General features: G+C 39.9%; 1 protein-coding gene across 3 annotated transcripts in view; it reads left to right on the top strand.

Moving 5' to 3' along the window:
* Positions 1 to 23,173, top strand: part of sdk1b (sidekick cell adhesion molecule 1b) — a 413,277-nt gene that overhangs the window by 208,274 nt on the left and 181,830 nt on the right. For all 3 annotated transcript variants that reach the window (XM_036137444.1, XM_036137445.1, XM_036137446.1), the window contains exon 5: positions 22,515 to 22,648. In XM_036137444.1, coding sequence (XP_035993337.1) covers positions 22,515 to 22,648 — 134 coding nt within the window. The remainder of the gene's footprint in view (positions 1 to 22,514; positions 22,649 to 23,173) is intronic.

Here is a 23,173-nt window from a genome sequence, read left to right as displayed (position 1 = left end):
AACATCCCTGTAAGACCTAAAAATGGCTTTCTGCTGATGATGCTCAACCTGATTGAGCTAGAGAGGATATCCTGTAAAGAATGAGAGAAAATACTTTGAAACAGCTGTGCCAAGCTTGTAGAGGCTGATCCAGGAGGACCTGAAGCTGAGATTACTGCAAAATACTAAACTAGGGTGTGAATACTTGTAAAGTTTGCTTGTCATTATACTGTGCAGCTACACAGTAATCTACATCGTTTGTAAATGGACTGCTATCTGTCTTTTTGACTCAAACATAAATATTATCAGATGCTAAGGATTATTTGCACACCTTAAGCTTCTCCGAAAGTGTTGTTGATGCAATCAACTAATTTCTTTTAAAAAAAGAAAGAAAACGAATTGTGAAAACATTATGTCTTCTTGTGTCTGTGTATCAGAGCAGAAACCAGGTAATCTATGAGCATTCTGAGCCGGTGTCTTACCAAATTTCACTGTGGTAACACATAGTGACAATAAAGGTTCTTGATAGTAGGGTAGGTCTTTAAAGAAAATAAATCTGATCTGTGTTAGATAAAGTAATAACATTTTTTGACAAAATGTGTAAAAATATGGGGGAATAAATACTTGCTGAAAGCAAGGTAAATAAATATTATACCAAGCTGAAGGTTTGACTTAACTTGAGCCGTTTTGGCATGAAAGTCTTTGGCAAGAACACATACTGGTTACACACTTTTTACTCTTTCATTTGTGGCCTCCTTTACTGCATTTTCAATGCAGCCTGAAAAGAGGGGTCACAATGGTGGCAATATTGGGTTCTGGGTGAAATACAAACATCCATGTCAAGGCATTCTGGTATTTAGTTTATATATTTTTATTTTTTTTCAGTCAGTCCTTTCAGTTTTTGACTCATTTCTGCGTTCTGTGTTCTGAAAGATGCTGAAAGTTTCTTCAGCACCGCGATCTGCTGCTTCTTAAGGTTGTAAAAGTACATGGCAAGGTGAGTGATGTATTCTCTGACAATTGTAGCTCCAGGCGTAACACTCTGCAGTAGATCTAGGAGAGCAGGTGTATATTTGGTTTCTAGTGGGATAATATAAATTAAGATGTTTTGCCTGCAAGGGGAATCTTTTTCATTTTAGCATAAATTGATTTGTGCCACCACGGTAACAAGTGTATAAGTGAAAAAAAAATAGTGTTACAGCAGACACTATTACTGGGAGCTTGTTTTGGTGTTGATAATCAAGCAGGACTATTAGGCTTGTTTACTCCATACTGGTGCTATTGTCCCTTTGCAAAAAAGCAATTGGTTTTCCTTTCAATAGCAATATGTGACAGCGTTTTTAGAAGGCACCACTGTGATCCTGTTAAAACCTATTTAGAAGCATGCATATGTTACTGGTTTCTGCTGAACTTTACTGTAACAGGCCAGCTCAAATAAACCCCTCGACTCTCTGCCTATTAAAGCACTGAATTCAGTACCCATCACTATCTAAGACCCTGTGGACCTGGCAACGTATTTTGGTTAAGGCAGAAAGGTTTTGTTGCATTTCTACTGTTTGCGTAGATTACAACACGTGGGTTCAAAAACATCTCAGTCTCCTTTGTACGCATGTTGCCGGCAAGAAACAAAGAACGTACCGCCTACTAGTGGCGTGGCATGGAAATTACACTGTTTCTACCAGTGTCTTTTGCATGGACATAGTGATTTAAATGTTGTCATGTGGATACGTTTACAGAATAAGAAAAATAATTTCTGGTTTTAATGGATAGTTTTCATGTACACAGTATCTAAGCACCCCCCAAACGGTAGAGCCCAGACGCCCTGCAGAGGACGCTCACTTCAGCTGCTTGCAGTAACTTCAGTAGCCACACCTCTGCTTCTGATGTAAATAATTACATTATGATCACTTATAGGAGGAATGGTAGAATTAATATTTTCAATGCTGTTTTTAATCTTATCGTTGCATTGTCTACATTGTTTAAATTGTTTACTTTTAAATCACTGCTGCACCTTACACTGTAATTTAATTTTACTGCAATTTACAAGCTGTACGCAACAAAATTTCGTTCTGTACGCACTCTGTGCATACAAAATGACAAATAAAGTTGTCTAAGCCTAAGTCTAAGTCCTAAAGAGTAGCTGAAATTGGCTGATGTCGAGGGCTCAAACATTCTCTTGTCGCTCATGTCCGCGATCTTGTTCTTCAGTCATGACCCATGTCTCAGGTCAGGGTAGTAACACCGACAGATCTATAAGACTCAGGTAACTCAGGTGTTTCTTCACCACGACAGACGGGGGGGGACACTCTCATCGCAGCAGACAAGACCCCAAGACACTTGAAAGTTTCTGCTTAAAGCTGAGACTGACTTCCCATCTGGAGGGAGCCGTCCTCATTTGGCTAGTTAAAAACCATGACCTCAGAGTTAGAGAAGCTGATTCTCAGCCTGGCTGCACCCTGCTCAGCTGTTAACTGCTCCCGCCCATTAAGGTCAGGGATTGGAAACACCAACAGAACCTGCAAATAACAACAATGAGATTCCCAAAATAAACACTTTGCTCTCCATGACTCGTCCTTGAGAGCTACACCAAAAACCACGCTGGCAACAAGATAGATTTTGTGACAAAATGCGGACATAGCTCTTGGTTTGAGTTACGGGTGCCGGATGCCCATAAATGCAACCTCCTTGCCATGATTAAAAGCAATTTGAGAAATATATACTGGGGAATCACACCCCTATGACTTCTTCTGCATCTCTGCATGCAACTCTACCATAAACTATAAAATGCTGCCACAAAGACGTCCTTGTTTCTTTCAGATAAGTTCACAAAGTACAGACTCATTTTAAAGCATGGTTTAAAAAAGATTTTGGGAGTAAGGATCTTGGTTTTTGGTTCAAAAACTCACAAAAAGCTAAACAACAGAATGATTGGCAATTTCACGTGTCAAGATTATGAGCTCTCTCTCATCAGCTGCCCTGTGTCTCTGAGCTGAATGAGGAGGAGACCGTGTCAGAGGATATTGTGAGTTTTTGTTTCTTAGATGGAGGCAGCAAGAAAGGGAGTGAGATGGAGAGACAAAGAGAGAACTCACCAGCAGTTGTGTGGTTAATTGGAAGCCGAGATAATTAGTGCTAATTAGTATAATAGCCATTTGTCTGGAGATCCATCCACCTAATGGGATTGCAGTGCGCAGCTGCACACATGCAAACACACACAAAGACAAGGTTACCATCCATCCAGTCTCCTCAAGTCAGGAATCTGGTCCTGTCGTTTGGCTTCTGCTCGCAACCTGTTGTTTAAATCATCAAAGGCAAACTGTTTTTCTGCATTAACGTGTATTTAGAATTGGCCTCTTGTTGTGTTTGAACAGCAGATGTAGAGCCGAGGTTGAAATGACGTGTTTCATGGAGCAATGTGGTTAAATAAACAGAGACTGGGGAGAAAACTGCCCTTTCTCTGTTTATTCAGCGTCCAGACTCATCCCCCTTTTTCCTGCCCTCCGTTCCTACCTTCATCTCACCTTTGCTCCACTATGCTTTCCTTTCCTTTCCTGAGCCCTTTGCTGTCCCTAATCTCCCTTCCCATCTCTCGGACCACACCGGGGAACGTTAAATAAGCATAGTCTGTCCAGTAGCCCTCTTTAACCTCCTTCTCCATTTGCTACTAAAAAAAAAAAAAAAAAAAGATTATTTTTCAGGCTGGAAACAATACGCTGAGTGTGTCCAGGGAGATCCATTGTTTTTTCCTGTACTGTTTACTTTTTCTGCTTGGGTTTTGTGAGGACGCCGTCTCACCGGCACCTGGACAACCAGTAAAGGTTCCCCCCTCTCTCTCTCTCTCTTTCTGTGTCCATTTGCTGAGGTGATTGAGGATGCAACCCTGTGATTTAGGCACTGTGTTAATTACAAGTCACAGAGCTGCAGAGTGTGCAGGGCAGAAGGTAGGGAAATGTTTTCCAAGTCAGTAAAGGGGCTGTTAAAATCCTTACAAACACATTAGTGTTCATTACTGTTAAAACCTCAACCATCTTTCTTTTTTTTTTTTTTGCTCGTCGTTACCCTTGCCTTTATTGGTCTCATGTGTCACATACGCAGGCTGGATTTCGTTGAGTGGAAAAATCATCAGGATTCACTGAGAGGAACTAAGACATTAGCTTGTTTTTTTGGGGGAGGAGGAGGGGTGTTATTAATAAGGTGTGGACATAAATTAGGGGCAAAGGGAGTTAGAAATGTCCAAGTTGTTTTGATCATGTTTTGATCTGGGACTGTGAGGGGACTCCCTCAGTTAAAGTAATTAGCAGAGAAGCATTTTCATTTACAAGAACACACGATGATGCCAGATAAACACATTTCTTTTCCAGGCCTCACATGACAGCAGTATGTGCAAAATTAGTCTACAAACTAACTTTTTTTTTTTGCATTGTTTGCCTCTGTGTGCACAATCTTGTCAGCTCCAGAAGATTATGGTATATCCAAATATTTCACATCCTTTTTAGCACCTCAGTACCCCATACAATAAAGGTGTGCCCTGGGTAGATGACCTTTGGTTTGCTTTTTTGTCACACTTAAATGTTTTTCAATTATACATATTAAATATGAACAATAGTACCAGATTAAAACTGGAAACCCAGATCTCTGGCAATGATTTAATTTATTTCAGCTGTGAAAAAACAACAACAACAAGTGAGCCAAAATTGCAGGTCAGTTCTGTACTAAACATGCCACATGAAATATAAGTTTCTTCACCAATATTAGCTGAAGTACACGATGAAGATGTATTGAACTACAAGTGAACTAATAAGAACCTAAAGTACCTTTGTTTGTTTTGCCTTACTTGTCTCAAACAGTAGGAGGGGCCACTGTACAATATGAAATGCAGCAGAAGTTGCAAGGGTTAATCCATTATGACTTTCTTTTATCATTTATCTCAATTCGATTTTAGGTTTGTATATTTTTTCCAAAGACAGTTAATCTCACATTGTGACCCTCGTACCTGTAAATCAGGTCATCTTTACATTCCTAATTTCTTCAGATCTTTGCTGAGGGTTAGACAACTCACCCAGGACTGGCAAGGCCGATAAATGTGTTACTTCCACTCAGGTGTAGAGTCAGAAATTATTACCAAAAGTACGATATATTATAGTGAAATTATAGTTGTAGCATGGTTTCTGCTCTTCAACTTTTTTTTAATAACACCAAGAAACCATTTATGTCTTTGCCTTCCCTGCTTTCTTCCCACTTGATTGGCTCCAACCTTGACATTCTTCAGTGAGCACAAGCAGAAAAAAACACTGATATATTGGAAAAGAAGAAAGAAAATATTACATGCTACCAATTTAAAGAAATGTTGCACTTTACAGGTTTTTAGGATCATGTATGACTAAACTGATGGCACTCTGGATGCCAGAAACCTGCTACACTTTAAGCAACTTCTCATAGCTGGAAAAGCTTATCCATCGTTAACTGTTTCCTGTCAAATCCACACCGGGCACACTTTGCCTAAATATACAGCCCTTTGTTGTGTGAATGAGTGTTTCCGTTTGTTTTACTCGTTTGGTTTACTAGTTAATTGACCACAGTCAGTTGACACAATGCAATATGCACAGTCCTTCCAAACCTTTGTGTTAAGGAGTCTTGATTCGACACATTTTGGATGTTTCCAGCACAAACTAATTTGATTTAATGGGAATGATATACTTAAGTTGCTTCAGTTGATTTCTGCAGAAATGTCTCAATCACCTTTCAACTTAATTCAGATCTGTTGAGGTTGGAAAACATCTCAAACTCAGAAGGCCATGTTGTGACACACACCTCAGCCACGCGCCGCCTCCTTAGCGGTCCTCGTGTACCAGACCTTCTCAGATGCTTTCTGACAGAGTACAACTCATTAAGAGAAATAACGAAACAGTCTAATAGTTTAGTGGGTTTTAGTGGTTTCTAAAGAATAGCATGTATTATTATTTATTAAAGACATCTTTACTGGCTGCCTCTTTTGCCATTGCCACAGTTCATCTCTCTAAGACCAATAAAGGCATTCTGGCAAAGGCAGCCAGAAACCCCGTCCCTCCTGACTCAGAATCATCCATCCATCCATTTTCCATCACACTTATCCCTGTTGGGGTCGAGAGGCAGGGTACACCCTGGACAGGTCACCAGTCTATCGCAGACCAACACAGAGACAAACATTACAAACAACCATTCACGCACACACTCACACATAAGGAGAATTTATAGCTACTAATTAACCTAACAGTCATGTTTTTTGGACTGTGGGAGGAAGCCGGAGTACTCCATGCAGAAAGACCCAGGACCTTCTTGCTGCAAGGCAGCAGTGCTACCCATTGCGACACTGTGCAACCCTGACTCATTTGACTGGAAATACCAACCAGGAAGCTTGTTCCTACTTACCTCAGTGCTGTCGCACAGAGGGACGGCTGCTGCTACGTCCTGAAAGCCCTGCATGAAAGTCAAAGCAAAGAGAGCCGAGAGGAGACCAACAGCGCTCCGTTTCCAAATTAATCATGCATACACAAAGGTGCTGGTGAGCCCGCCCTGGATTACAAAGCTGGAAATAAATATGACGTAAATATAGTTTTTAAGGTAGTCTATTCTGTCTCTGAAACTGCTGCACTAAAATAATTCCCTACATTTGATTCACACACAGCTTCAATCACTTATTCACCTCGTTCACTTTGTGTGCCTCTGATAACGCTTTTTGGTACAATTTGTTTTATGTGGAGTGGATTCAGGCAATATATTAAAATTCATAAATTATTTCATAAAGGTCATTTGTAGTTCCAAACACATTTAATCACTGTTTTTAATCACTTTTTTGTCTTGGCAAAAGCTTTACTTTCCTACAGCATGAGTCACAAGTGTATGAAGAAATATGTAAATTAGATGATGATGTCATCTCCCCCCCGACAACCTCCCACCATGGTTTAAAGAAATCCTAGTGGAAACCCAGAATACAGCCCATTAGTTTAATACTGCAGTGGAGAATATATTTCGCAACTTTTTTTTATATCATCCAGCCCTAATTCAGATAACAACTTCAGTGTCATGGAGTACGGCTAAATGTTCACACAGTACTGTGCGCATGATATGGAGAACCCACTACACATTCACTGGAAATGAACGCAACCAAAGGACATTTTTCCAGGTAGCAACTCAAAAATACAGAGATTTTAGTTGTTCTGTTGTTCCTAATGTTGATGACCCCTATAGCCACATGACAAAAAACACCACAGGCTCCACCCATTTGGGATTTCCACATTTATCAGAAGTAGTTGTTTATGCAGGCTTAACCTTATCAAGGCCAATGTTTTGTGTCTGAACATTGAAAACTAAGGCAGGATAGTTTATGACTGTTTTTTTTTTTTTTGTTTGTTTTTTTGTCAGATAAACAACCTGTGAATGTAATACCCAGAGGTAATTTTACTATGTTTTGGTTGTTGCATAATTAGGGCCACTTAGTGAATGTCCTGTTGGAGGCGCATATACTTAGTCTAAGTGCATGGCATTAGATATACTCAAAGGGTGCATTTTACATTACAGTGAATCGGTTATCATTTCATTATGAACCAAAATGGTTTGGCTTCATTTAAATTGACAATCTCTCTAGCCAGGCTTTCTAAATAGTTAATGCACATTTTTAATGCATCAGCAGCCTCCTTCCATTATTTCCTCCCATTTGGTTTACTTCCAACATGCTTACTGCAGAGATGGGGAGCTCTTTGGTGAATGTTTGAATATCTCTTTTTCTGTTTTCGTTGTACCATACATGAGTAACTTTTTATGTATGTGTTTGAGGACATATTTGGGACCAGTACCTACCGTAATGGATCTTCCAATAGAAATGCCAAAGAGGAGTGTAACTGTTTGAAGCAGCGGGTACTGAAATCCTTTACAAAAAGCACTCCCAGCTGAAGGGTTGCCCTGTTAATAAAGGCTTTACTCCTAGTTAAATAAACTCAGTTTTAGTTTTGAATACATTACAAGACGATTGTGTAATTTTGGCTTTGTTTTCTTTATTCCTATTTTGTATTTAAGTAAAACAGTTTAAAGAAATATGGAGTACACAATATTATGACTTACAGTGTTAACAAGTACATTCACACTTGTTGCTACACTGCAAAAACGGATCTAAAAATACGTAAAATGCTCCTAAAGTTAGTGTATTTGTCCTTGATCTGAGCAGGTATATAAGAATATCTGCCAATGGAATGAATATTTTGACCCCTAAAATGAGATAATTAGACATCCTGCACTCTAAATAGGATGATGAAGATGAGTTGTTCCTATTTTAAGTGCAAAAATCTTATTCCATTGGCAAATCATCTTATTTACCTGCTCAAATCAAGGACAAATATGCTCATTTTAAGAACATTTTACTTATTTTTTGTTCCATTTTTACAGTGTATAAATCAGTAGTTATTAAATAGTCATAGTCATATCATGGTTGACAGTGACAATTCCAACATCTCTCAGTTGGAGCTTGACAGATTGAGCCGCTGTGCTTCCTGGATTGTTAATATCAGTGACAGTATAAATTATATACTTTAACCAGCCTCCTAACACACCAGTCTTTTCTAACACACATCAAAGGTCGTTTTTGGAATGTTATCAACTATTAGAAAAAAAATGTAAATTCAAATAATATGTAATATGTAATAATTTACAATAAAATGTCTACTTTTCTTTCTGCAACTTGCTGAAGGTCATTTATCCAAATATAGGTGTGGTTGTGTGTACATTTTAGAGTTGTCAAAATAATCAATATTTCAATAGAATCAAAACTATAACCATGAAAGACTCATACTGCCTGTAGTCCTACTTTTACTTTATTTCATATTTTGTATGGCTATCATATTTCAGTCAAACCTCTTGGTTGATTGGAAATAATCTAAATCTGCCACAAGTAGGAATAATGTATTTTTCTGCATATTGTATATGTATAATTTTGAACCTGTGTGGATTAAAAAAATCAGACTTTTACACCTTATGTATAAAAACAAGTATTACAACTAACCAAACATTTCTGGTCCATACAACTGAACTCACGTGATATTTGAGCGTACCTTCTCACCTCCAAACCCTCCCATCAGTTTAATATGATCAGCAAAAGACCATTTCCAACGTAAAACTCTGCTGGTTGACCATAGAAGTGGAGATCTGTGTCAGAAAGGATTATAGGGAGCTTCCCCATCTGGGGCTTATCAACACTGAATAGTGGAGCTTTTCAAAGCCTAAACATATAAGGGAGCCTACAAGCTTTTTGTTGCCTCCAGGTCAGTGTTTATAAGTAAACTGAAATATCCAATTAGCCATTATATTTGTGTGGGTTGTGTCCATTTATTTCTGAAGAGAAGTGAAGTATAATTGGTTTTACATTTTTAATAAATCTGTCCTTTGATTATACCAAAGAAAGCAGACAAAAGGGTTGAGTTCTATGTAGAGGTTGAAAATGTAAGATAAGATTTGAAATAAATATATATTTCTCTTGATTCTGCCAAAGAAAGCAGAAACAAAGCATCCCTTCCATATTTTTCAAGACTCTGACATGTAAAGTTATTATCACGATAAGGACTAGGCCACATATATGAATGTGTGAAATGTGTCCGTAACTTTAAACTCTAACAACATAATTTGTCTCTGTCTTCAGACTTGTTAAGACTAAGTCTCTCTTTAAAAGCAGAACCAACAACAGTAATGTATAACGTTAGATTTTTAGCTTGCATGTGGGTTATTCTGCAAAATACACGAAACACCCAAACACCACATTCATCTCCGAGATTAGAAACCTAATGTTTTTTTTTTAAGAGATGGTCTTAAACTATTTCCCAAAACAAATAGATCATAAAAATGTTCACCTACTATAATATAAACATATCTTTAGCCACACATTGTGTTGACAATAGATTCATTTATTCTATGCATGAAAAAATCAGCAAAGCGTTTACTGTCAGACTACTGGCAGCTGAACGTCTGAACCTCTTGGCTGAGGTCCAGTTCTCAGCCTTAACTCAGTTAGACTTTTTAATCCCATTACAAGGAAAGATCTGTCATATTTTCCAAAAACTACATGAAACTCTTGTGGGAAAGTTCATTTCCTCCGCTGGTTTTTGTTTCACTGCCAGGATTATTGCTAATTCTTTCTCGCTCTCTGCTGCTACGTTAATGTAGTATTCACTGCTTTATTTTATCTAACTCTTCCAGCTTCTCCTTTTTTCCTTATTTAATCAAATAGGAAAGAAGCTGCCAGACATTGGCTGAAAAATATCCAACAACCAGCTTTGTGTTCTTTCCGAGTCGCTGTGCTTTTAAGCCAACTGAAACATCCAAATTCACCTTGAGCCCAACAAACTTACAAGAATATAGCTTTATTGTGATTTAAAAAGAATAACTCCCATCCACAATAATGGCCTCTGTTCAAAATGCTATGCAGTCGATGTATATTGTGAAAACATGAGAATAAATCCTTCACTAATGAGGACGACTTGGAAGGATTTCTGCAGATAAAGGAAAAGTTTAAAGTTTAAAGTTTAAACTTCTTTTAAAGTTCCATTCTTTAAAAGAAGTGGTGGTTCTTTGATCGCGGTTCCTCCACAGTCTGGAAAAATAAAAAGTTGGAATTTGCTTCTATTCTGGACCCATAACTACATTTTGGCTTCATCTGTCTGTTCATTTGTCTGTTCATCCATCCATCCATTTATGCCCATCCATCCACCCCCCTTATTCATCCATCCATCCTCCCTCAATCCATTCTCCATCCATTCAGCCATTCATCCATTCATCCATACATCCACCGATCCATCCGTCCATCCATCTGTCCATCCATCTTTCCATCCGTCCGTCCATCCATCCATCCATCCATCCATCCATCCATCCATCCATCCATCCATCCATCCATCCATTTACCCATTTACCCATCCATCCTCCATCAATCCATTCTCCATCCATCCATCTGTCCATCCGTCCATCCATCTGTCCATCTGTCCGTCCATCCATCCATCCATCCATCCATCCATCCTTCCATCCATCCGTCCGTCCATCCGTCCATCCATCCATCCATCCATCCATCCATCCATCCATCCATTTACCCATCCATCCTCCATCAATCCATTCTCCATCCATCCATCTGTCCATCCGTCCATCCATCTGTCCATCTGTCCGTCCATCCATCCATCCATCCATCCATCCATCCATCCATCCTTCCATCCATCCGTCCGTCTATCCGTCCATCCATCCATCCATCCATCCATCCATCCATTTACCCATCCATCCATCCCTCCCACCCATCAATCCTCCATCAATCCATTCTCCGTCCGTCCGTCCGTCCGTCCATCCATCCATCCATCCATCCATCCATCCATCCATCCATCCATCCATCCATCCATCCATCCATCCTTGCATCCATCCATCCCTCCCACCCAGCCATCCTCCATCAATCCATTCTCCGTCCGTCCGTCCGTCCGTCCTCCATCCATCCATCCATCCATCCATCCATCCATCCATCCATTCATCCCTCCCCCCACCTATACATCGTTCAATTCAATTCAATTCAATTCAATTTTATTTATATAGCGCCAAATCATGAAACATGTCATCTCAAGGCACTTTACAAAGTCAAGTTCAATCATATTATACAGATTGGGTCAGATTATACAGATTGGTCAAAAATTTCCTATATAAGGAAACCAGTTGATTGCATCAAAGTCCCGACAAGCAGCATTCACTCCTGGGGAACCGTAGAGCCACAGGAAGAGTCATCTGCATTGTACATGGCTTTGCTGCAATCCCTCATACTGAGCAAGCATGAAGCGACAGTGGGAAGAAAAACCACCCATTAACGGGAAAAAAAACCTCCGGCAGAACCGGGCTCAGTATGAACGGTCATCTGCCTCGACCGACTGGGGTTACAGAAGACAGAACAGAGACACAACAAGAGAAACAAAAAAGCACAGAAGCACACATTGATCTAGTAATCTGTTCTACATTAGATGGTAATAGCAGGTGAGTCGTCTTCTCTGGATGATGTCAAAGTTAACAGAACGCCAGACCAGGTGTACCTACTATGAAGAGAAAAGAGAGAGAACAGAAAGTTAAAGCAGAAATGACAACACATAATGCATAATTGAAGAACAGTAGAACTCAATATAGTGAGAAAATTAGATCCTGATATACTCCAGTAACCTAAGCCTATAGCAGTAAAACTATAAAGGTAGCTGAGAGTAACATGAGTCACTAGTTATAATTCTTGTCAAAAAGAAAAGTTTTAAGCCTAGTCTTAAAAGTAGATAGGGTGTCTGCCTCACGGACCAAAACTGGGAGTTGGTTCCACAGGAGAGGAGCCTGATAGCTAAAGGATCTGCCTCCCATTCTACTTTTAGAGACTCTAGGAACCACCAGCAGACCTGCAGTCTGAGAGCGAAGTGCTCTGTTAGGAACATACGGGGTAATCAGAGCTCTGATATATGATGGAGCTTGATTATTAAGGGCTTTATACGTTAGAAGAAGAATTTTAAATTCTATTCTTGATTTAACAGGAAGCCAATGAAGGGAAGCTAAAATTGGAGAAATATGATCCCTCTTGTTGATTTTCATCAGAACTCTTGCTGCAGCATTTTGGATCAGCTGAAGGCTTTGAACTGCATTTTGTGGACTTCCTGATAGTAAAGAATTACAATAGTCCAGCCTTGAAGTAACAAATGCATGGACCAGTTTTTCAGCATCACTCCTGGACAGAATGTTTCTAATTTTGGCGATATTCCGGAGGTGAAAAAAGGAAACTCTGGAAACCTGTTTAATATGGGATTTAAATGACATGTCTTGGTCAAAAATAACACCAAGATTTTTTACTTTATTACCAGAGGCCAGGTTAATGCCACCCAGATTAAGTGATTGGTTAAGAAGTTTATTTTTTGAGGACTCTGGCCCAAAGATTAAAACTTCGGTCTTGTCAGAATTTAGATGCAGGAAATTTAAAGTCATCCAGCTTTTGATGTCATCAAGACATGACTGCAGTCGAAGTAATTGATTGGATTCATCAGGATTTATGGATAAATATAGCTGAGTATCATCAGCATAACAGTGGAAATTAATCCCATGCTGTCTGATAATTTTGCCAATCGGAAGCATATATATAGTAAAGAGAATTGGTCCAAGGACTGAACCCTGTGGTACTCCACAGGTGACCCTAGAGTTTGAGGAAGATTTATTATTAACATGAACAAATTGGAATCTGTCTGACAGATAAGATTTAAACCAGCCTAATGCTTTCCCCTTAATCCCTACAGTATGTTCAAGTCTTTGTAGGAGAATATTGTGATCAACTGTATCAAACGCAGCACTGAGATCTAACAGGACAAGTATAGACACAAGTCCATTATCTGAGGCCATGAGAATATCATTAGTGACCTTCACCAGAGCTGTTTCAGTGCTATGATGAGCTCTGAAGCCTGACTGAAACTCCTCAAGTAGGTCATTACTTTGTAAATGTTCACAAAGTTGATTAGAAACTACTTTCTCAAGAATTTTAGATAAGAAAAGAAGATTAGATATAGGTCTGTAATTTACTAACTCATCTTGATCAAGAGAAGGTTTCTTAAGTAAAGGTTTAATAACAGCTACTTTCAAAACCTGTGGTACATATCCATTTACTAAGGATAGATTAATCATGTCTAAAATAGTGCCACTGATCAAAGGGAATATCTCCTTAAACAACTTGGTTGGGATTGGGTCTAACATACAGGTAGAAGGTTTAGATGAAGCTAAAATTTTAGATAGCTCAGAAAGCTCTACTGCTTCTAAACAGTTCAAACACTGCGCAGATTCTAAAGATTCCTCCAATGCTGCCTCACTTACTGAGGACGAGGTAATCATGTTTGGGAGGATGCCAATTATTTTATTTTTAATGGCATCAATTTTATTTATGAAGAATCCCATAAAATCATTACTACTAAGAGCTAAGGGAATGGATGGATCAACAGAGCTGTGGCTCTGGGTAAGTTTGGCAACTGTACTAAAGAGAAATCTAGGATTATTTTTATTCTCTTCAATTAATGATGAAAAATATGCTACTCTAACTCTGCGGAGGGTCTTGTTATACAACAATAGTCTGTCCCTCCAGATTAGGTAGGATTCCTCTTGGTGTGTAGAGCGCCATTTTCTCTCCAATTTCCTAACATTGTGCTTCAAGGAACGCAGCTCTGAATTAAACCAAGGAGCCAGCTTCCTGTGAATAATCACCTTCTTTTTCAAGGGAGCTACATTGTCTAATGCAGAACGCAATGAGGAAGTCACATTGTTAGCAAAGGTATCGATTTGTGAATGGGAAGAAACAGCAATGCTGCCATCTACAGGGCATTTCTGCAATACTGAGGATATTAAGAAGGGGACAGACTCTTTAAGTTTTGATACAGCATTATCCGATAAAAATCTACTATAATGGAACCCTCTTTTGGGGGTGGAGAATTCAGTTAGATTAAACTCAAATGTTATTAAAAAATGATCAGACAGGACAGGGTTGTGAGAGAATACTGTTAATTCTTCACAATCAATGCCATATGTCAGAACAAGGTCTAAAGTATGGAGCCGAGAGTGCGTCGGTTTATGCACATTTTGAACAAAACCAATTGAATCTAGGATAGTTTTAAAGGCTACACTAAGGTTATCACATTCAGTGTCAACATGGATGTTAAAATCACCCACTATAATAACCTTATCAGTATTTAACACCAAATCAGATAAGAAATCTGACAACTCATCCAAAAACTGAGTGTAAGGGCCTGGTGGACGATACAAAACAACAAACAGAAGAGGTTTTATTGCTTTGCAGTTTGGATGAGGGAAACTGAGGGTTAAATGTTCAAAAGAACTGTAATTATTAGTTGGCCTGGGACTAATTAATAAATCAGACTGAAAGATAGTTGCCACTCCTCCTCCTCTTCCCACAGATCTGGGAATGTGGAAATTTGAATAACTGGAGGGGGTTGACTCATTTATACTAACGTAGTCCTCTTGTAGCCAGGTTTCTGTGAGACAAAACAAATCAATCTGATTATCAGAAATCAATTCATTAACTAACAAAGTCTTTGGAGGGAGAGACCTTATATTTAATAGACCACATTTTATTATTTTATTTTTAGGTTCAAGGTTCATCCATTTATCCCAATCCATCTATCCCCCCATTTTCTATCCCACTCATTCACCCCCCTCATCCATCCATCCATCCATCCATCCATCCATCCATCCATCCATCCATCCATCCATCCATCCATCCATCCATCCATCCATCCATCCATCCATAAAGAAATGTACAATACATTCACAGTGAATTTTGTTTTATTTTTTCATCGACTAAAAATGGATAGAGATTTCTTAAAATTGGAGTCTATATATGTTTGACATCTTGAAACCTGTTTGGTGAACATTGTACAAAAAACGGTCCCTCATCTTTTTTTCTTTCAGACCAGTGCGCTCGCTCTGCTCCTGTTTTATAGTTTCCAGTTACTTCAAGAGGGAGAACGGTGCACCACAACTCAAGCTGACAGGCAATTTTGAGGACAGGGATTCTTAAAAAAAAAACAAAAAAAAAAAACGAACACCTCAACTCTGTGTAAAGTTAGTAATAAATACCCAGCTTGAAAGAGATTTAGGGCCACAGACGCACACATAATGTAGCAGTCAGCAGATATAGACCTATATGTTAACTCTCAATTCGTGCCACAGAGAAAGCTTTCACATTTCCTCGGACTAACTACAGAGTAAACATCCACTTACAATGGGTACAGGACAGACACAATGCCCAAGCTGTGCCTGTGTGAGGACTAGGGGTGTGTGTGTTTATCCAGTGTAATATGCGAGTGGCCGGCTGGCTCTGGCTTTGAAGAGGAGGCTGCCAAAAAGCTTTCTGCCTGGACTCTGTTTACAGTGGAGGATCCCTCCTTCTGCCCTGGCGGCCACACTTCTGCACCCCTAGCCTCCGTGTGTCAGAGCGGGCCGGGGGTTTAAGAAGGTGGCACGCTGCCTATCGCAGATAGAGGAGGAGAGCAGATGGGGACGGGTTGGGCATCGTTGGCGAGAGTAAAAGTCAATCCGCCAGACTCGATGCAAGCACACACACACATACACATATTCCAGCGGTATGAAATATTAAATAACTTACCCGTTCGCACACATTCTCAATCACTCATCCTGTGGCCTGCGACATGTGTGTGCTAATTAGCTCTTGGCATACTGTGGATGTGTGCCTGTGTGTGTTTGTTCAGCAGTCAGTGTTGCATTCCTGAGGCTCATGAGGGTTTATTTAGACTCGGGGCCAGACTCTCAAATGAAAGACCAATCCGGCGTTGTGCTCTGGTTCAGAGGAATCATTTAGGAGGGAGGGAAGAGGAGAGGAGGGTACAGCAGGACAGTTGCATGGAATGAGGAGAAGGGATGGCGCGCTGGAGAGACATTAAAAAAAAAATGAGAAAATGCACAGATTGTAATCTGTGTGTGTGAAAATAGAAATAGGATTTGAGGGAATGAATCAGAGACGTTGTTTTTGTATTTCTTAAGGGGGGGACGAAGGATAGGAGGATAGAAGCTGAAGGAGACGTGGATGGAATGGAGTTGATGGCCATATTTAATTTCTTTTGCCTTGGGAGGATCTGTCTCACACAGGCACACCTACATGAACTGTGCCGTTTTACAATCGCGTTTAATTAAAAGCCCTAACATTTTTCTCCCACTTTAATTAAATATAAGGAGCCAAATGTTGAATCATTTTTATTAAAGCTTAACTACATTAAAAGACACATGCAAGCGCTCAACGAGTGCTGCTGTTTATAGTAGTTATGATGGGCACACAGGCTGCTTCAATCAAAATAAAGGTTTCAAAGTCCTTCAGTTTTAGTTACAATGCCATGCAAATGTACTTATGAACCTTAAACGTTTTGACACTTTACAACCACAAACTTTAATGTATTTCATTGGGAAATCGTGATAGGCCAACACAAAGTAGCACATGGTTGGTGGTGGAGAGAAAACCATTTATCATTTTCAATCTTTTTAATAATAAAAATCTGAAAAGTGTGACTTGTGTTGTGTATCGATGTCTATCCCCCTGAGTTAGCACCCGTAGAACCACCATTTTTTCCAATTACAGCTGCATAGCTTTTGTATGAGCAAGTTCGGAGTTGCAGTGAAGTATGTTAGGGGTGCAGGACATTTTATGGTAGCAGTGAGACAGTGGTGAGGTGTGCTACAGGCATGGGCCTAATGGACACCAACGTTTGCAGCAACGTGTTTTTCCGAGCCGTCTTTAAACGCCCCATGAGCGCACACGTGCTCCGGTGAATCACAGATGGGAGGCGTGCTGGTGTCTAAAGGGAATGCTGCACGGTGTGTCAGAATCAGGTTCTGCCAACTAGCTAGAGCCAGCAGAAGGCAAAATACTCCAAACACATGTGCAAGTTGAGCAATGCTGTTGCACGCAGGTGTTAGCTAAATGATGACCAGTTAATACATGCCAAATATTATATTAAGCTCGGTAACAATAATACTGATATTGTTGTTACCTCTATTACATCCGTTGCTAGTTAGTTTATGCAAGAAATAAACCCAATCCTCTTTAACTCCTGCGCAGAGACTGTGATTGCTATGGCTTTTCACATATTTAAAATAAATCTTTATTGCCTCAATAGACGCAGTAGGTAGTGCTGTTGCCATGCAGCAAGAAGGCCCTCATGGAGTTTGCATGTTCTCCCTGTGCATGCGTGGGTTCTCTCTGGGTACTCTGGCTTCCTCCCACAGTCCAAAAACATGACTGTTAGGTTAATTGGTCACTCTAAATTCTCTTTAGGTGTGAGTGTGTGTCTCTGTGTTGCCCTGGGATATAATGGCGACCTATCCAGGGTGTACCCCGCCTCTCGCCCATTGACACCTAGAGATAGGCACCAGCACCCCTTGCAACCCCACAAGGGATAGACGTGTTAGAAAATGGATGGATGGATAGATGGATGCCACAATAGAAAGAGCAGAGTCAGAGTCCAAACCACCTTAACTGACTCCTTTCGATGCGGAGAAGCAGGGTCTCTACATTGAGCTCCCCCGGATGACAGAGCTCCTTACCCTAACTCTAAGGCTGAGCCACCGTCCTTAAGAAGGTCATTTGGGTCGCTTGTATCAGGGATCTCGTTCTTTCAGTCATGACCTAATGACCATAGTTTGGGTCAGAACGTAGACGGACCAGTGAATAGAGACCTTCCTAATTTGGCTCAGGTCTTTCTTTACCACAATGGAGAGCAGCGCCTGCCCTACAGCAGACGAAGCCCCTCTTCATCTGTCCGTCTATTGTTCCCTCCTACCGTCACAAGACACAAAGATAGTTCAACTTCTTCAATTGCAAAAAAACATGTCGTTTTTTTTTTTTTTTGGTCACGTGAAAGTTGTGGTTGAAACCTTATAAAATCGGAGAAGGTTCAAGCAGTATGAATACTTTTGCACCCACCCCTGCACCCTACCAAGAATCCTCAATGTCTAATCGCAAATGGGGCCGAGGACGCCACATCAGAAATTCAACACAAAATGGATGTATAAACTTAAATTAATTGGTCCTACTGCAAACATGTTCACCTGGCCTCTGAGATCTTTTGACTTTGAATGTTAACTTGCTAATTTAGATTCTCTTGAACCTCCCTAAGACTCTGTGGGCAAGTGGAGACATGCCTTCACTATAAATCAGCACGTTAGGCATAAAGCAGTTGTAAAGATACTGGCGGGTCGGTGCTGTTAATGAACTAAACAGCCATAAATTGTGTTATAGACTTCAGAAGCGACACTGAATTCATCCTCACTGCGAAAAGAGGAGGTTTTGTTAAAGCCACTGCTTTAGGCTGGTGGGTGTGATTGAAAGATGCACACAAAGAGGAACATGCACTCACACAAGCAGAGAGGTGTCATTGTTGGGGTTGAGGCTCTGGCTCTTGCGGATGTTCTCCTGGGAAATCACACAAAATAAAATTAGACCTGAGGAATTCAGCGTGCCCGTCGGTGTGTATGTGGCGGCGTTATCGAATAGCCTCCACGTTATTTGTAGCTCTCATCTCCTCTTCCTCTCTCTCCTCTCTAGGTTAGACACTGTAGGACTGTGATGTTTCGAGTTGCACGTGGACACATCAGCGCAGCCATAATCAAGCTGTGGATGCTGATAATCATTTCAGCTGTGCTCCACATCGTTTTGCCAGCACACCTTCTGTTACATAGAAACAGGCAGCGCCAAACACCTTTTTCCTCCAATAAACAGCAACATGTAATCAAGATGTCATTTCTACTTTAAAGAAACTGATTTAATGATTGGATGAAATAATTTGTATTTACATAAAATAAAATAATTTTGATATGTTGCTGATGTTTGCTAACTTACAGCTAAGCCCTAAATAATTCATAAGCTTGGCATATTTACATAAAGAATATATAATTTTGGTTTTCTTAGGAAAGGAGACAGGCATCTCTTGAAAGATGTTAAAACAAGATAAAATATGTATCAAACTTGAACAAACAAAATGTATCTGTTTTTCACATTTTACTAAAAGAATGCATGTTCAAAAATATTTATATCCTTCTCAATCAGCACTTGAAAAATCTGAATTGTCATTACGATAATCAAACCCTTCTGGTAATTGATTACCAACTGTTTGCATGTTTTGCTGGTATTTTGATGATTTATATTTGGCCTTTAGCTCCAACTCTTTGGGACGGGAAGGTCTTCCTTACTATCACCCTAATTTTGTTTTGCTCCCTCTGTAGATTGTCCTTTAGGTTCAAGCCTGACTTTTGGACCGCTCCAAAAGTCTAATATTTCATGCAGGCATTAGAAGCATGGCGATCAGACTAAAAGATTACTTTATAATCTTACATTGTTTTACTGTTCTGAATAACTTTGGGCCAATAAAAAAGTGTTTTTGTTGGACTTTCATTTTATTAGAAATATCAGAGGTCGGTGTAATTATTTCGAAATGCATTTTCTCTGCCAATTCTATTTTGTTTTAATCTGCAAGTTGTTAGCTGATTTGCATAATGTGTAGGAACTGCCGCCTCATAGCTCACTGAGGTAAATTTGAATTTAATATTTGTGTTTTTGCATTACTTCACGCTGTGCCTTTAAATAAGTAGACTTGGTCAAAGGTGGAAGTGGTGGACTAGTGGTTAGTGAGCGGGACATTTGTGTTTTGGTGAGGCTGTGAAGGTTGCTGGTTTGAAACTCAAGTCTGCCTTTCTGGCTCCCTGAACAAGAAAGACTCTTGACCAAAGATTGCTGCCCCTGCCCCTCTCAGAGTGGCAACACACTGTTCCCTATGCGACGGGTTAAACGCAACGACAAATCTTCCCTCTGTGGGACTATAGAGAAATACTTATTTATCTGAAAATGAGATTAATACTATTGATTAGTTCATAAAATACTACTTATGTATCTGGACTTGGACTGTTTTTAAAGATGGTGCTATCCATCTTTATGTAACTTTAAGGATTGTTATCATCCCAGCTACTTAAAAATTCCACTTTGCGTACTTTCTTGAACAAATGAGTACTTAATATCAGATTTAACATAAAAAAAAACAGAAATAGAAGCAGTAAAAGGAAGGAAAGGCCATTTAAATTTTAATTTAAAATCTAATTAAAAAAATGCCATTTTTGGTAATGAATCGATTAACCTCCAGCAGATTTGGACCGTTTAACGTGCCAATGCCCAACAGATTCAAGTAAGTTATTTCAGCCAATGAAAGTAAGCATTGGTGAGTATGGAGGCGGAAATATGATGGTTTTGTGCTGAAAGGCGTCCATCTTGAAGGGCAAGCGAACAGGACCTATTACCAAATAATGGGCAAGAACCATTTTTCCTCTGCTGGAAGACTGAAGATGGGTCGTGAAAATGACAAAAGACTTAAAACACATCACCATGGACATAAAGGATTATAAAAGAAGCACTTTGAGGCCACAGAGTCTCCAAACCTCAAGCTTACACAAAATCTGTGGCGGATGGTTGAGCTTTAAGGTTCCAGGCAAGAGCCAAAAACCAGAAGGATTTAGAGAGTTTCTGCACAAGCAGATTGGACCCAGAATCCCTCCTCAGATGTGTGCAAACCTCGTAAGCCCCCCCGGTGATCGGGAAACATCTTTCTCCTGTTCCTGCCAGCAAGAGTTTCTCCAAAAAGTTCTTCATCATATCTAGGAGATAAAATACTTCTCAGCAACATGCCAATTCTTCATTTTGAAGCAAAGTCTTTTCTGGATCTTCAGTAGGGATTCTATGTATCTCCACTGAAATTAAACTGCCATTGAAATATTATTTTTTGTCTTTGTAATAAAATGTATAAAATCAGCAGGCCATAAAAATCTTTATTTCCCCCCACTGGATAATTTTGGTGCCAATTGGCTTTTCTCATATCAAGCTTCGCGGTAAAACTGCTTAGCAATGCTTAATAAACTTTGTACCACCATGCACAAGAAAAACGATATGTGCATACTGTGTTGCTACAAAAAAAAAAAAATACAATTTATAGTGTCATAGCCCAGTGATTAATTATATTAAATGTACGCAGCCTGCAGAGCATTTGTCACAGGGCTCTTGAGTGTGCCTTTACAGCATCCACTGTGCTGTAGAAACCACGGGCACGGGCGGAGCATATGAGTATAAAAGACAGACATCTCAATTTAATATGGCTTTATTCTCCCTTCGGTCATATCGATTTTATTTCAGCGAGGCTCTTCAGTTAGAATTTTGAAGCAGTATGCCATCCAGTTACACGCTCAAAACACAAGTAGCATCAGTAAAAACATCCCGCCAGTCCTGCCTGCCTGCTGGCATTTGTTGTCAGACAGACTAGTTCAAATACAAGAAAATCTAAGTGCTACGAATATAAATGTTCACCCTTGTCGACTCGCCTCGTTACCACCTCTCACAATCTTTCCCCCTGCAAAGTTACTCTTCCTATTATGCTCCCACGTAAAAGCTACAGCGACACAAATTCAGCTTGGATGCGAGTGTTTTCTTTTTTCTTTCCTCCCTGCGCTCGAGAGAAAGCAGCTTCAGATTCTGTATGTTTTAAAGCTGTTGTGTTTATTTGTATTGCCGTGTGCTGCATGCTTGTGGCATATTGATCTTTGCTTGTACATGGGAAATTGTGGATGGATCAGCACAAAGAAGAAAGATACCCAAACAACAAGAATAAATGGCCAAAGTTACACAAAATGAGCCAAATATCAATCTGAGACAGCAGGAGAGATTTACTTAAGCCCTCTGAATCCTCTTTCCTTTTCTGATGCTTGTGTTCAATGTTTCCTTCTCGCACTTATGAATTCTGAATCATCTTGGTGGCAAACACTCTTCTCTTGACAGAGTCTTAGTCTGCGCACTGCTCCTGTCAAGGACTGAGAGATGCTGGAAAGAAGAAGCATGTGTTTTATATGTGTTGTTGTGTTATGTTTTTTTTTTTTTTTTTTTTTTGCCCAAACCCATGTTGACTGTGTGTTTTATTTATGCCCTGCAGAGCAATCACTTTGGACAATCACCTAGTTGTCCTGGCAACCACCGCGGCGGATGCAGGACGTTACCATGTAGAGGCGTTGAACGAGATGACAGGCGAGAACGTGACGAGCCCCGCTGTCTACCTGAGCGTCTCAGGTAAAGAAAAAAACATTCTTTCTGACTCTGGAAGAGGGGCTGTGAAATCAAACAAAGCGTTTTATGTGTGAGCAGCATGTGAAGCGTTGGACTGCATCCAAACATGCAGGATGTGTCGGCCCCAACAGCCACCCTGACTGATCACTTTTGTACGAGCTGAAAGGGCATTTGCCATCATTTCTGCATTTCTGTTTACAATAGTTATGTAATAATTAGCTGTGTCCATAATTGAGGTAAGATGTAAAAAAAAAAGTCTAATAGAAAGAAATTAGTTCATGGCATTTGAGCAGAAAGCTTAAAGCTGCTGAAGAGTGGTGATGTTGCAACAATAATGGCCACCCAAAGTGAAAGTACTGTTTGCACTTTGTCTTCAACTAGAATCCTTTTTTATGCCAGTTTGTCTACAGAGAAGACAAAGGGATGTTACCTGAGAACAGTTTGGAGACCTAACTGTCCGGCACACACCTCAGTGATGGAAAAGCGCTCTGTGGCAGCCCGAGTCTGCCTGTAATTTACCAAAGTTGC

The sequence above is a fragment of the Fundulus heteroclitus genome, chromosome 5, assembly GCF_011125445.2.
Source record: "Fundulus heteroclitus isolate FHET01 chromosome 5, MU-UCD_Fhet_4.1, whole genome shotgun sequence".
In the NCBI taxonomy this organism is placed as follows: domain Eukaryota; kingdom Metazoa; phylum Chordata; class Actinopteri; order Cyprinodontiformes; family Fundulidae; genus Fundulus; species Fundulus heteroclitus.
Note: the sequence above shows the minus strand (reverse complement) of the source record. Positions and strands in the feature narration are given on the sequence as shown.